The sequence below is a fragment of the Alosa sapidissima genome, chromosome 5 (assembly GCF_018492685.1).
Source record: "Alosa sapidissima isolate fAloSap1 chromosome 5, fAloSap1.pri, whole genome shotgun sequence".
Taxonomy (NCBI): Eukaryota; Metazoa; Chordata; class Actinopteri; order Clupeiformes; family Clupeidae; genus Alosa; species Alosa sapidissima.
This window is the reverse complement of record NC_055961.1, coordinates 35,993,387-36,007,183: the sequence shown is the minus strand read 5'-3', so window position 1 is coordinate 36,007,183 and position 13,797 is coordinate 35,993,387. Positions and strand designations below refer to the sequence as shown.

At 39.4% G+C, this 13,797-nt stretch overlaps 1 protein-coding gene across 1 annotated transcript in view; it reads right to left on the bottom strand.

Moving 5' to 3' along the window:
• The window catches only part of tmem132e (transmembrane protein 132E), a 175,714-nt gene extending 168,256 nt beyond the window's left edge, over nucleotides 1-7,458 (bottom strand). Inside the window, exon 1 of the mRNA XM_042092998.1 lies at nucleotides 6,164-7,458. Within this exon, the coding sequence (XP_041948932.1) occupies nucleotides 6,164-6,224 (61 nt within the window). The 5' untranslated portion in view covers nucleotides 6,225-7,458. The remainder of the gene's footprint in view (nucleotides 1-6,163) is intronic.
• Between the last annotated feature and the right edge of the window lie 6,339 nt (nucleotides 7,459-13,797).

The window sequence follows — 13,797 nt, the reverse complement described above, 5'->3', positions numbered from 1 at the left end:
TCACATTAATGCAAGTATTATACCATGAGTCTATCCTTACACTGTGGGTATTGGTATTTTGTTAAGTCATACCGGGAAAGTCATTGTTAAGTCATACCGGGAAAGGCATGAGCTTTTCACTTCATCTGCTGCCCCGTTCCCCTCCCTTCCCCTGAAGAAGACAAGGACTATTTCACAGTAGTGCTAAATATGGTAGTTTCAGTCCCTCCACATAAGAGGCGCATTTTGAAAGAGAGAAAAAAAAACAAGTCTCACACACTGACAGCTTACTGACAGTTCCCTGAAATCTATTGATTTTACAGTACTTCTTCAGGTACAAAGCAGCTCAGATCTAATCTCCGAATGAGTGAATCCTCCAGTTTCTCATCATTAGAGAATCTTAGAAAATCCCCACCGCTTCACTGGTGCAGATTTCAATCTGGGGGAAATGCGCCCCCCCCCCCCCCCCCCTCGACAGCCAGAGCATTCCAAGTGGAATATGGGGACTTTATTTGGTTTACATACTCACAGCGAGAACATGTTTGAAGACTAATGGATTTCTTATGATGAGTGTATACCTGCAACTGCACACAAAGTTTAAAAAAAACAGCTCAGAATGGAACTGAATGATAACACTATTTTGTGATATTCCCATAGTTGCTTGTGTCGATGGAGTCTAGTTTTTAAGAGGCGTTTACAGTGGCCTTAGGGCACGAGAGGGGTATTAATTTATGAACAAACGTCGTTTCCTGCTGCCAAGACAAGTAGTACTTCTTGTTCACCCTCCGAGGCAGAGACTGAATTTAAACAGCTCGACTCCATAACCCTTCCACACAGCGCTCTGATTTGAGTTGATGCTGGAGGATGCTGGAGGGAGGCAGAAAAGGGCCCAATCAAAGAAGTAAAAATAAAAAACACCTCCACAACAAGACTATGCAACATTTCAAACTTTTTTCTGAGAGTAACTTCCTTATGTTTCTTTGATTGGACTCATACTCAAAGTGTGTTGGTACAGTATACTGCACTGCTCTGCACTTGCCATTTTCTCCATGCAACACCCCAGGCTCTACAGGCTTGACTACCTTGGTGCCAATGTAATATGCTTCTCCTAATTCCACAATTTCAAGCTTTTCTGGCAATTTCTCAGCTCAATGGTATTCAAGTAAGCTGCCCTAAGCGGTAATTACATTCGTAGGTGCTCCATGTGAGGTATATTGTTCACTGCTGTGCATCAACAATGATGTTGATTGTGAGCCCATCAGAATTGCTCCATCACAGGATGTATTAGAGAGAAAAACTAATGACTACATACCAAGGACAGCCTAATAAGGAAGAAACTAATAAGGGTCTTCAACATGTTTAACACTTCAAATATGTAGGGCAGATTTGCTTAGCATAAATACCAACTAACATCACCATGCTATAAAAATAATCTGTCTCAAATATTTTCATTATGAAACAGGGATACAATGAACCTTCTATCTAATGTTGATCTAAATTTATATCTTCTGGACACTTCCAATGCACCATTTTTTATGATCAAGCATAAAATATGACTTTTATTAAACAGTTAAAAAGTTCATTCAACTAAGGCCAATAAAATGTAGTTAAATCACGCTTGCCTAAGTTGCTTCCACTTTCAAAGCTATAAAGTGACAGCAACTTTTTGCAATAATTCTGATGACAAGATACATAACACGAGCCAGAAAATTAGGCAAGTAAACTAATGATCCAACCACACAGATCCAACAAGCTCTCGGTGCCATGGCCACCTCGCGTGTCATGAGACCACTTAATTGGGTTGAAAATAAAGACGACCAAAAGTAATTTTTTTGCCGAACCAAACCCCCCTCCCGGTGGGCTAACATGGCTCATTTGCGTAACGCCGGATGGCAAGCCTGACCGATATGCCAGGTTAATGAGACAGGTCCGACTTCAGGTGCTGAACTTCGCATGGGCAGCGCGAGCTCACTGCAGTGCAGCAAAATATTATCATAATGAAAATAAGGGCCAAGCGCAGTTAAAGTCGCAGTGAAAGGGACAGTGCTGATTTTGCAGTCAGGAGTAGGAGGAGGACAGTGTGTATGACTTCTTCTCCACATTTGTCACTTGTGAGATGTGCGTTAAGGGAGGGGGTAGCCACAGCCAAGAGGTGCTCCAGGGCAAAAATCTGCCCATAATTCTTGAGCTTCCAACTGCTTTCATTAAAGACTAATCTTTCATGTAAACTCAAACCGTCCACTGAACGATAAAGAAATGCTCAAGACGGGGTTCAAGTTGGGACTTCAGACGACGGTAATTGCTGTCAATTCTGACCAAAACAAAACAATGTCAGGCTATATTTCAAGGGAAAAATGCAGATATAAAAAAATGTTGTATCATAATTCAACTTAAAATAATGTGCCTTTTATTATTCGATTCAGGTCTTCCTAATTCTTCCCCCTAGTTTTTTAATTACAGTACTCATTGCGATTTTAAACACAGACTAAACTATCCATCTCCTTTCATCGTGTTCCTTTTGCCAATAACACTGTTTATAATAACTATTCCTTAAGTCAAGACACACTCCCAAAGACCTGGAGGGAACAAAACATAAAAGAACAAAAGAAGGAGCAGGAAATAAATGTTAGTGCCATCTGAGTCAGCAATTTTACTCTTCCGAACAGCTCCTTAAATAGCTTCAGAAATCACACTGCTTCCAATTCTATTTTCTGTGCTGACTAAAGAGGTTGATGCTGAAGACGATCTTGCAGCACACCAGACCTTGGCTATGGGGAGCTGGTTTTGGCAGTCCACTGGACTGAAGCCATTACTGGGACATAAGGAGATGGTTGCATCATCTCCCTACAGCCTGATGGGTACGTCTGGGTATACTAGTCGCCTGGGGGGGAATTCATTTATCTTGCATAAAATCGATATGACTTCAGAAACACAATAGAAGGACTATTCTTTAAACGGTTATTCAGAAAAAACCCGCATTGAATCTAATGCCATTAGGCCCACCTCTGCCAACATAAAAGAACACTTTGCTAAATGCATTCATCCTTGGCATACTTGAAGACAGACACATTTGTGTCTGCAAGTGTACCATTCAAAGAGCATGCCTGCAATACATGTAAACAGCTGGTATGGCCATTAAGGCCATTAGGCCTCAGGTCCATTGTGGATGGGGGGGGGGGGGGGGGGGTGTGGGGGGTTCAAAATGTTTCCAAACGCCAATCCTCATGAAGATAAACACTATATTGCCAAAAGTAATGGGTCTTGACTTGCATATGAACTTAAGTGACATCCCATTCTTAATCCATAGGTTTTAATATAACGTCGGTCCACTCATTGCAGCTATAGCAGCTTACAACTCTTCCGGGAAGGCTTTCCACAAGGTTTAGGAGTGTTTATGGGAATTTTCGACCATTCTTACAGAAGCACATTTGTGAGGTCACACACTGATGTTGGACGAGAAGGCCTGGCTCTCAGTCTCCGCTCTAATTCATCTCAAAGGTGTTCTATAGCTGTAAAGGGTGGACCGACGTCATATTAAACCCTCTGGATTAAGAATGGGATGTCACTTAAGTTCATATGCGAGTCAAGGCAGGTGACCCAATACTTTTGGCAATATAGTGTATATGGGTAACAGAGCATGTTCAGCTATTTGTGGAGCATAGCTGGTGGTGTTCCCTCAGACACAGGAATAAGTTTGACTAATATAATGGAAATTCATACTACAATAGAGAATAACTTGGCTTGAGGCATCTATTTGAATGCTTGAGTTTCTAAAGGTTCAAATTAAATCGCATCCTGAGCTGTAATATAATGCAGTTGGTTTGGAAAACGCAGCCAAACAAACTGATTTGCATTTAATGTTGAGTAACAATCAAAAGGAAAGTGAGCAAAAAGCAAATATGCGAGGTCCACTTGATGTCGGAATCAGCATGAAATGGAAGTGTGGAAATGTTGCTAACTTCAAAGACCTGCAAACTAACCATCATAAAATAGGCACTTGAAACACTCCCACTTCAAAAAACACTGGCACCAGAGTTATGAAGTGGCACAGGGAAATATACCCACTTAGTAAATTGACAACTGAGACACAGCAACTGCAAAAACCACATCCTCATCTTCAATATCTAAAAGCACCAGTTGATATCCTGAGAGGCTAAATGCTAACATTTCACAACAATCACTAGGATAGAGCAGCAAAGACAACATACATTGGATGTTACCAGACTTCTAGTAGCAACAGAGACTGACAACTGACAAAAATGAGATGTCAAATACAGGCTTCATCAGAATTCAATTAGCAACACTATCAAGCATAATTACACAGCCGTGTATAATGTGAATCAGTGCACACAAAGGTCTTGCTATTGAGTCAAGCAATGCAGACTGATTCATAATAGCATCCCACTTGTTTGTTTGCAAAATAATACAGTGGAAAAAAGAGCATAACAAAGCAATTTCTTTACAGATGACTTGGTTGCACACACAACAAAACAGTCACACGCCGTCCCTGGGGAACACAGTGCCTCTCAGACGTGCTTTCTCCATGTTTATCTGTTACCATGATCCTTCGCCTGGTCCCTGTCTGTCACCGTCATTGATGAAACACAACAGGATGCATACAGACAATAGAGCCTTTCACTGTCTGAAGGAATTGTGCTCACTGAAAAGATGAATACTATTTGGGCTGAGACTTCTTAGCAGGGGCCAACCTTGTCTTAGTGAGCTGTCTGTGATTGGAGAATGTTACTGCAGACTGGTTCCTAACGAGTTTTCCCCCCAGTAATGTCTCCAATCTATATCTGGCATATCTTTTGGTTGTTGTTGGCCTACATGTTGCCTGAATATGATATAAACAGACTTCCTGAAATTACACTTGAATAATGTAAAGGTTTTTGAACAGTGCAATCAAATGTAGACACTATTCTTCTATTGCTGGGTGATCACAATTTGTTCATTAAATCCTTCATGAAATTCTTGCACAGCCATTGATCACCTTGATGAGCTGTAACAATAGCAACATACGCACACAGGAATAAAACTGGCCTTCTTCCCACTGTACAGGAGGATCTGTGACATGAAAAGGGAGATCAAACTGCAATCATTGTCTATGACAAAGATGGACTTGCACAAACATGCAGCTTTTACAACTTCAAATGCATGTAACATAAACCATTGAGGGAAACTTCTCAGAACCTGACTTTCATAGCCAGGTTTCCAACACTTTCAGCAAGTCTAATTCAGAGTTCATCAAGTGTGTCATTTGCCTAAGGCAAAACAAAATGTCTGAGAGAAAAGATTAGTAAAACACAACGCAACCATCTACCACTTTCTTAGAGGCGAAGGAAGAAATGAAAACATATAAATCCATATTTGGATTTGGTTTTGGGAGTCCACAGTTCCAATCATGTAAATCTGAACAATTTCAACTTACAACAACCAGCTACAAAGTTTTGGCACTTAAATCCAGCCCTAACCATTATGCCTTTCCTTACCATACCTAAAAGTATGTCAGATTACTGAATACACATGGACCTGGTAAAGCATCCGGAGCTCTCCTCATTCAGAAAGATCTGCATTACAGTTGCCTTGCAGCTGTGCTTTCTTAGTCCATGTCATCGGGTACAATGGGATGAGAGGTGTGTGTGTTTGTGTGTGTGTTCAATTGGGTGTTATATTTTTGAAATGGAAGCCTGCTCTGGTTAGGAATATGTAGCGATTTGGTGGCTGGTTTGTATGGAAGATGAAACAATTGTGTTACCACCTCAGCAAGATGTACAAAGTCTGGTCTACAGGCATGTTCATGTTCTGTGTTTAACGCATATGATCTCACCAGCGGCAACCTGCCTATTTAGCATCAGATTAAAAAGACTAGAGAACCAACATCGAGTGGTGAGTGAGTAGATACAGGCTACTCAAAGACGACCCAAGAGTTAAATTAGCATGTTCCTCCTCTGCATTCAGGGTTTACCTCTTGATCAGAGAGAGAGAGAGAGAGAGAGAGACCGCGTGTGTGCGTGTGTTCAGAATAACCAATCAGTACAAAGAAAGAACTGCAGCAGTGAATCCATCATCAAAAATACCAAGTAGTAATCTGTGCAACGCAATTCGCATGTCTAGGGGAGGGTAAATAGTTCCATGTAGTAACTTGCCGGGAAGTATTTTTGACATAGTTTCCTTTACTTACCGTCTGAAATGAACATGAGCCAAAGCAGCACAGTTCCTCTACAAGATCGTGCTACTGACATCGTAGTTATCCAAATATATCCAGTAAAATATGGAAGGAGTGGTGGTCACTTCGACAGCCTTCCGACAGAATGAATGGAATGGCGGTTTCTCCGCAGTCTTGAGAGCATTAGCTTTCACTGAGAACAAATGGTGTGTTTAAACAAATTTGGCAAAATTATGTTTAACTTCATTAAATGTAGTCAATTCCATTACCAACCCCGAATGTTATAATGGCCGAACTAAACGATTGTTATGGTCGGCCAAACGCAGCGCACCCGAAATCGTTAAGGTTCGCCCTTATCAAAAGGAGAAAAGTTCCTGGTGTCCAATTCGAGATCCTTTAGCCTCCCACGCGCTTTATTCCTCTGAGTACTTTCCTCTAGTTAATTCCACAATGTAACAGGGCCTAGTGAGCTAATCCGAATTTACTCTCCTAGGCAAATTTGCAAGTAAATACCAGAGCAACGAAAGATAAAATATTATACGTGTGGCATGTCCAGATGAGGGCTTCTAGGAAGTTAAACAATGTAGCACGGGAGATGTCTTCGGTAACACACGTAGCTCTTGCTAAATGTCTAGCCTTAAACACACGTCTTCTTTCCCAGCTGGTGAGTTGCCTGTTTAAGAATGTGCCGGTTTGTCTGAACACATGAAGAAGGCAAAGAAAAACGCCCGCTCTTCCTGATGCGGACTAGGCTACCGGATCAGGTTCCACAGCGTGTGCCGGAGTGACTCAAGCTTCGACTGTGCAAATCTGTAAACACTGTCCTCCGCTCAGCGAAGCGAAAAGTCCTTCTCCTTCTGGTGAGATCTCACCAAAACAAACGGTGGTAAAATGTTAACATTGCAACTCGATCACAAATGCAATAGTGTCTGTTACAAGTAAGCTAAACGTCAGGCGCACCGCAAACCGCAGCATTTAGCTCTGCTCCTAAACGTCCTTTTTCCGTGATATAATCTTCTCCAAGTCGTTTCGAAACGTCAAAGTTCCACTAAAACCAGCGGTGGCGCGCTTAATTGAATGTTGTAGCCTATTGTGTCAGTCCAGTCAGAGAAAAAAACTCATGGGTACTTCGTCTTCATTGTTGAGTGTCCTATTCAGAAGAAAAGAGACTGCGTGAGCGCAGGCTATCCTTTTGGCGAGTGAAACAATTTAAGTTCATTTGCATTCGTAGCAGCAACGCCTGTGTACTTCTATAATGTTCGATGACAGAGTGTAGGTAACCTTCCGATTGTTGGAACAGAGGAAATCACTCTTCTCCTCTACCTCAGTGGTAAGCGGCTACAACCAAATCTTAGTCACGTGGTTCGGTGATCACATAGACTGACGGTCCCCCATCCGCCAACCGGTCGGATGAAAATAAAACACTAGGTATGATGGTTAAACTTATTACCATAATAATAGTAGCTTTTGTGTAGTGGAATTTTGAGTAAAGCTCCAGTCCGTTCAAGACATTTTTGTCCATCAGAAAAACAACAGATTTCTGGTCCTTGTTTCAGTAGGTATTATGCATGACTTTTTCCCTTTAAACAGGGACAGACCAAATGTAGTTGTACTAAAGTGATCGCGTGAGGGAGAATGAAACAAAAATGGATGTATGGGCATAAGGAAGAACCTTTTTCCTCAGCCCCTGCAAGTCTGTTCGCGTGCGTTAAAGCCCCAAATTCTAAAAAAATAAAATGTCACAGTAGTCACAATTTGGCTTTAATTTACATATTTTATCGATGTACGTATAGCCTACTTTCTTAACTTCAACTCTGAAGTTGTACAATTAACCTTATACAGGCAGGGAGAACATACTGGACCATCATTCAAAAGCCCGCTCTTCCAAACTTCGGCAAACAATACCACATTAAACTGCCAGAGGCTCTGCTGCACAGTGACATCTACTGGTTACTGCAATAGAGGCCCACACCCATTTTGATGACTGTAATGCTTAATTCCTTCAATCCTTCGTCCTTCGGGGATCTTTTGATCAAGACTGTATGGCTTGTGAATAATTCCTTGCGTCCTCACGATATCTGACCTCAATCCCTTGTCCTAAATCAGAGACCACCAGAGGCTTATCCATCTTATTATTCCTCTTGCCCTATGCCATCATTTTTTTACCACCTCACACACTACGCACCCCCTCACTGGATGGCAACCTTATCTGAACCGGACAACCCTTAAGGTGTTTCACTTCACCAGACATTGGGCAATTTGCCTTCAAGAGGGATTATGAGGATACAGTGGGCCATAGTTAGTGTGACCAACTGTCCAATATTGTGCAGCAGAGCCTGAAGTTATTACTGATCAACAATTCAAAATGTTGCCAAAGATTATGACTCTCATCCACACTGCATGAAGCGGTGGGTATGCTTATTAACGAAAAAGGCTTCAATTTCAAAGTCATGTGACAGGACATACCCTGGCTGCTACAATGTTATCATTACTTTATACCAGGCTATCATATGTATCGTATGTGTCACAAGTTTGTGACATTGTGAGCAGAATATTGTTTTGTTGAGAAATGTTTCCAATTCTCACAGTGAAACAGATCAATACATAATGAAAGGGTCAAAAAATCCAATGCAAAACCAAATGTATTAACATTTTGCCCATGTATTTCATGACAAGAATGACAAAGTGTTGTCATTATTAATGGCTTGGAATAAATGTAATCAATTACTGTCAGCAGACACCTTTAAAATGGCTATTATTTTAAAGACAGAGACATCATTAATTTCTGTCCGCTGTTGCTCACCGTGTGTTACACAGCTAATTAATCGTTTACCCTTCAAAGGACAACTGATGTTTTTGAAATGTCATTGTATTAAAGTAACTGGATGTTTGTTAATTTAGAAAAAGTTCATAGGACAATCAAAACAACAGACAACCTGTACTTGTTCAATTTATATTATTTGGTTTAATTTCATTACATTGAAAAGAATCTTTGAATGTTGGATTCGCTGTGCTTCAAAACAAAAGTCAAGGGAAGACTACTAGTAAGGACTATGACGTAAAACAAAGTAACTGTGTCTGTTACTTCCCTCATAGAACCGGTATAGTCATGAGTATACCAGTAGAATTGGTGTTTTTGTCCATTCTGCTGTGATAAGACAATGTAGGAATCCCCCTATTAGTCTGTTTTCAACATAGTGTGTATCAATGTAGCGTTAAGGGGATACCCAATTAATCTAAAACGGACAAAAAGACTCATGCGCCACATAAAACCTTACACAGTGCAATACCAAACAATTTCATTGTTCAACAATTTCAAATTAATTGTTCATATTATATAGCAATATTTATTCTGCTCTTATAAGGTAACTGCTAATACTCTGCACATATTTATATTTTACTTATATTACTCTAAACCACCTTCTGTAAAACATGCTACTGTCTAAACTGAACTATATTTCTCGTCCTGTCTATGCACCACCTGTCTATACTTTATCACATTGCACTTTTCTCCTTTTTTGCACTTCTGGTTAGACACAAACTGCATTTTGTTGTCTTTGTACTTGTACTCTGCACAATGACAATAAAGTTGAATCTAATCTAATCTAATCTAAACCAAACAATTGACAATGTCAGACTGCACTCTCTGAATTTTGACTATCATCCATACGAGTGTGAAGCTGTTATTTGAAGGTAAAATAACTACATTGTGTTGCTTTAACTGCAGTTCAGTGCCCCAACAACTTGTTCCATGGTCTGTTTCATGCATCTTAAAATGAGGACATTCCAGTCTAACATATCTATCGAAAACTATTTTCTTTAAAGCACTCTGTAACAATTGCCTTTAAAAGATTATTGTCTTGATATATTCTATGTTTGATATATTGATGCAAAGCTGAAATAGGTTGCCACTTGAAGATTTTTGGATAATGGAAACCTTCAGTGGCATGTGCATTCTGCATTATTAACCTCCAATCTTGATGTTTTCTAAATTTCAAACCTTCCTTTGTCACACTCTGTGTCATCTGGTATTCCATTCAAAGGATGATCTACAATGACACTTACTCAAGCTATGGTTAGCTTTGTTTTGTTTAACTTAAGCCATCAGACAAGCAGACAGAAGTTGGGTCATTTGAATCCGGGTTCTGGAATCAAATATGAAACGTTGTGGCAATTAAAAAAGTAAGAATGAGTCCATTTATTAGAATGTTATTAATGGTCGAGGTAAAGTCTGGTCCACACAGACCGCAAGGCTTGTGCAGAGTGGGTTTATATAGGCCTCCATCATAAAAGCTTTAATCAAAGCTGGTTGGTGAAAGGGGACATTCATCACACCCTCTAAAAATGTTGGACCACAAGAGGGAATGAGTAGGGGGATCATAATAACCTTGGCATATCACAATAGAAATATCCTTCATACTCACAACAAACAGCTTTTAGGGGATAGAACCAGTGACTTTTACAAAATAATATGATTTGTTTGTTTGCTTGCTCATGAATGCAACAAAAACATTTCAGAATAGACTAGGAGTCAAAGGAACGCTGCATAACAAATGACAGCACCAGAAGTCTCAAAAGCCTCTAAAAGTGACTTAACTTCAGCAGGGGAGTTTTGAACATCCTAACATTGGAACGTTCTAAAATTAGAACGTTCAATTTCCAACATTCCGTACTGGCTTAAGGGTTAAAGTCCTCATAACATGGTGATACATGCAGCTGCAAAGCAATGTATAACAATAATGTTATTTTTCTGTTGTTATATTCCTTTTCTCCCCGTTTCCTTTATTTTGTTTGAGCAGGTAAGATGTGGCGTCAGCTAATTGACAAATTGGAACAAGACTAAGTGGAGAAAAGAAACAAAAAAGAAAAAGATCACAAACTCAAATGATACCCAATACTTATTATAAAATCAAAAAGATTTCAATTAGCTGACGTCACATCTTACCTGTTTACACCTTGTCTTATCCTCGGTAAGACGCTGAAGACGGCATTGGCCGAAACGTGTCCGTCTTGTGACATGCTTTCTTAGAATAATTAAAAGAGTTAAAGCTTGAGAGTGTGTTTACTTTTTGTTTCAATCGCAATATCTGTCAGAAAAATTGCAATTAGATATTTTCCCCAAATCGTGCAGCCCTAGTAGTTAGGTCATGGGAATGAATTGAGGAGCTGCTGCATGAGAAAGCAGTGTCTGCCAAACTGCACTACATTTAAAGAGACCAAACAGCAACAAGGTAATTTTAGTAAGGCATCATCATTCAGTAAAAATGATGTACAAATGTAGATGTATTTTTTGCTTTCTACCCTTAACCACAGCTACTAAGTAAAAATAAAACATAAATGTAATGTTCTTTAGGTTAGTCAAATAGGTTGGCAAATATATAGTCAATGGAAGAAAATGGTTTGTAAGTATTTTATCCCCATGCCTTTTATGCATGTATTAACTTGGAACATGAAGTTCTTAAGGATATACACAACAATGTTCTGTATTGTACACCACTTCATATATGCCATGTCTGATAAGCTGTTTCCTTAAATTTATCTTCAAACTCGTGCATGAAATAATGTCCAGAAAGTGCTCCCATGTATGTCTGCAACACAAATTATGAAAGAATATAATTGAACAGATTACTCAGTTTTGGCTTTGACAGTAGCTAAGATAAAATATATCAAAAATATATAATAGTGTTTTATTTTAAATTAATATATGTCCTTATTATATTACATACAATCAATCTCTTGCTAATAAATTACCTTTTTATGCAAGATTAACATGAATAATGGTAATTAAGTGGTAAAAAGATCAATTTAATTTTCATGTCAACATCTTCAGATGGTTCTGTAGAAGATATCTGATCAAAATGCCCTGGTGGGTTGGCTCAAAAAGTCTGGCACACCAAAGGCAGTCAGGAACCTATAAATATGTTTAAGAGCGAGCAAGATATCTTTGGATAGATACTTCTGTGATGGTTTTTAAGTGCTTGCACGCAATGACATCCATAAAAATAAAAGCCTTGTGGATGATGACATGCTATTCCTGTCTCCCAGTGGAGTGATGTAGGCTCTTTCCGTAAAAGAAAGTTCTCAGAGTTAAGATCATCGGGGAATGAGGGCAAGTTACAACTTTTTATTCTGAAGTAACATCACCTACTGATCCACTTGGTGCAACCTATGTTATGGTACTTATGGAATACTTGGTGCACTTTTTTATTTATTGGGCCAGGGCTTTAAGTACATGTACACATGTACACGCGTGCGCGCACACACACACACACACACACACACGTTTCACCTTTCCAGCAGTGCCTGTTCAGGTGTAATGTTTGCTTCTGATTATTTTCCAATATATTGCAACATATTTTTGTTCATTTGTGCTAGATGTGTGTTGTGCTGTGCTGAGTATACAGTAGTAGTATATACTAGATTGCATCATATTTTACATTTACTCAGTACACAGTATTTCCTATGTTGTGGTGAAAATATTTGTCAACTGTTTCTGACTAGCCCCTTGAACTTACAGGATAGCTCTTGGCACTTTCAATTGATGTGCTATAACATCCATAGTTTCTAGTTTAAATGTTTAATGTGGGCCACTTTGTTCTTATTTGCAATAAATAAATAAACAGATCATCTTGGATGTATGGCATCTGAGAGACCAGTGGTCTGATCTGTGCCCAGAGTCATCTCCACAGAGTGCCTGAATGGGGGGTCCTATATGGCACTAATGGTAGCCACCTGTAGCTGCATTGCCAAAGGCATTACACTTTAATATCAAGCTATAGTCTTTTTTTGGTCTTTTATATCTTGAAAACATCAATGTCAGATTATATTTACCATCACATGCACACACACACACATACACAAACACACCTACGCACACACGTAGACACACACACATGCATACATGAAGCAGGAAGTTATTGACTGACCAGGAAGAAGCAGTTTGTTGAATGTTGATACCGCAGGCAATTCAATAATGCATCACTGTTCTCCTTTGATGATAAAAGTATATATTTTGCTGTAAGTTATTTAGGCCTAACCTTGCAAGAATGGTGCAAAAAATCTGTTAGTAATATGAATTAGCTGGCTTTAGAGAAGTGACATGCAGTAATTGAACATTTTATTAGCGTCTTTTATTTTGAATAACAAACAACATTTTCATAGAAAGTGTCTTGCACTGGTGATAAATGTATTTCCTGGGCAATTACTTTCTGGCTTTATCAATAATATATTTGGTATAATGTTTCTTGAATGCCAAATGTCTAAATAACTCCCAATCTCCTCTAGCTTTACAATAGTTCAACAAATTGGCCAATTCCATCATATATCAACAAGAGGCAAACTGGAGCCGCTTCCACCTCAGCTGGTTTTGCTCAGTAGTGATACATTATGACTAATCCATAATCAGTGTCACCCTCATTGCAACATTGGACTTTCTTATTTAAGCCATGGGTCGTATTTGGCCTCTTTTCTGGTTAATACTATCTCTCTCTACTGTTTGAGTATGTGTGAATGACACTGCATGCTGCTGTATGGATGAAATATTTGCAGTGGTGTTTCAACATGATTTTAACTGGGTTATGTGGTTCTCTTGAATGCATAACGCAAGTCCATGCATAACACATACATACCGGTAGATATGGCACAGACAC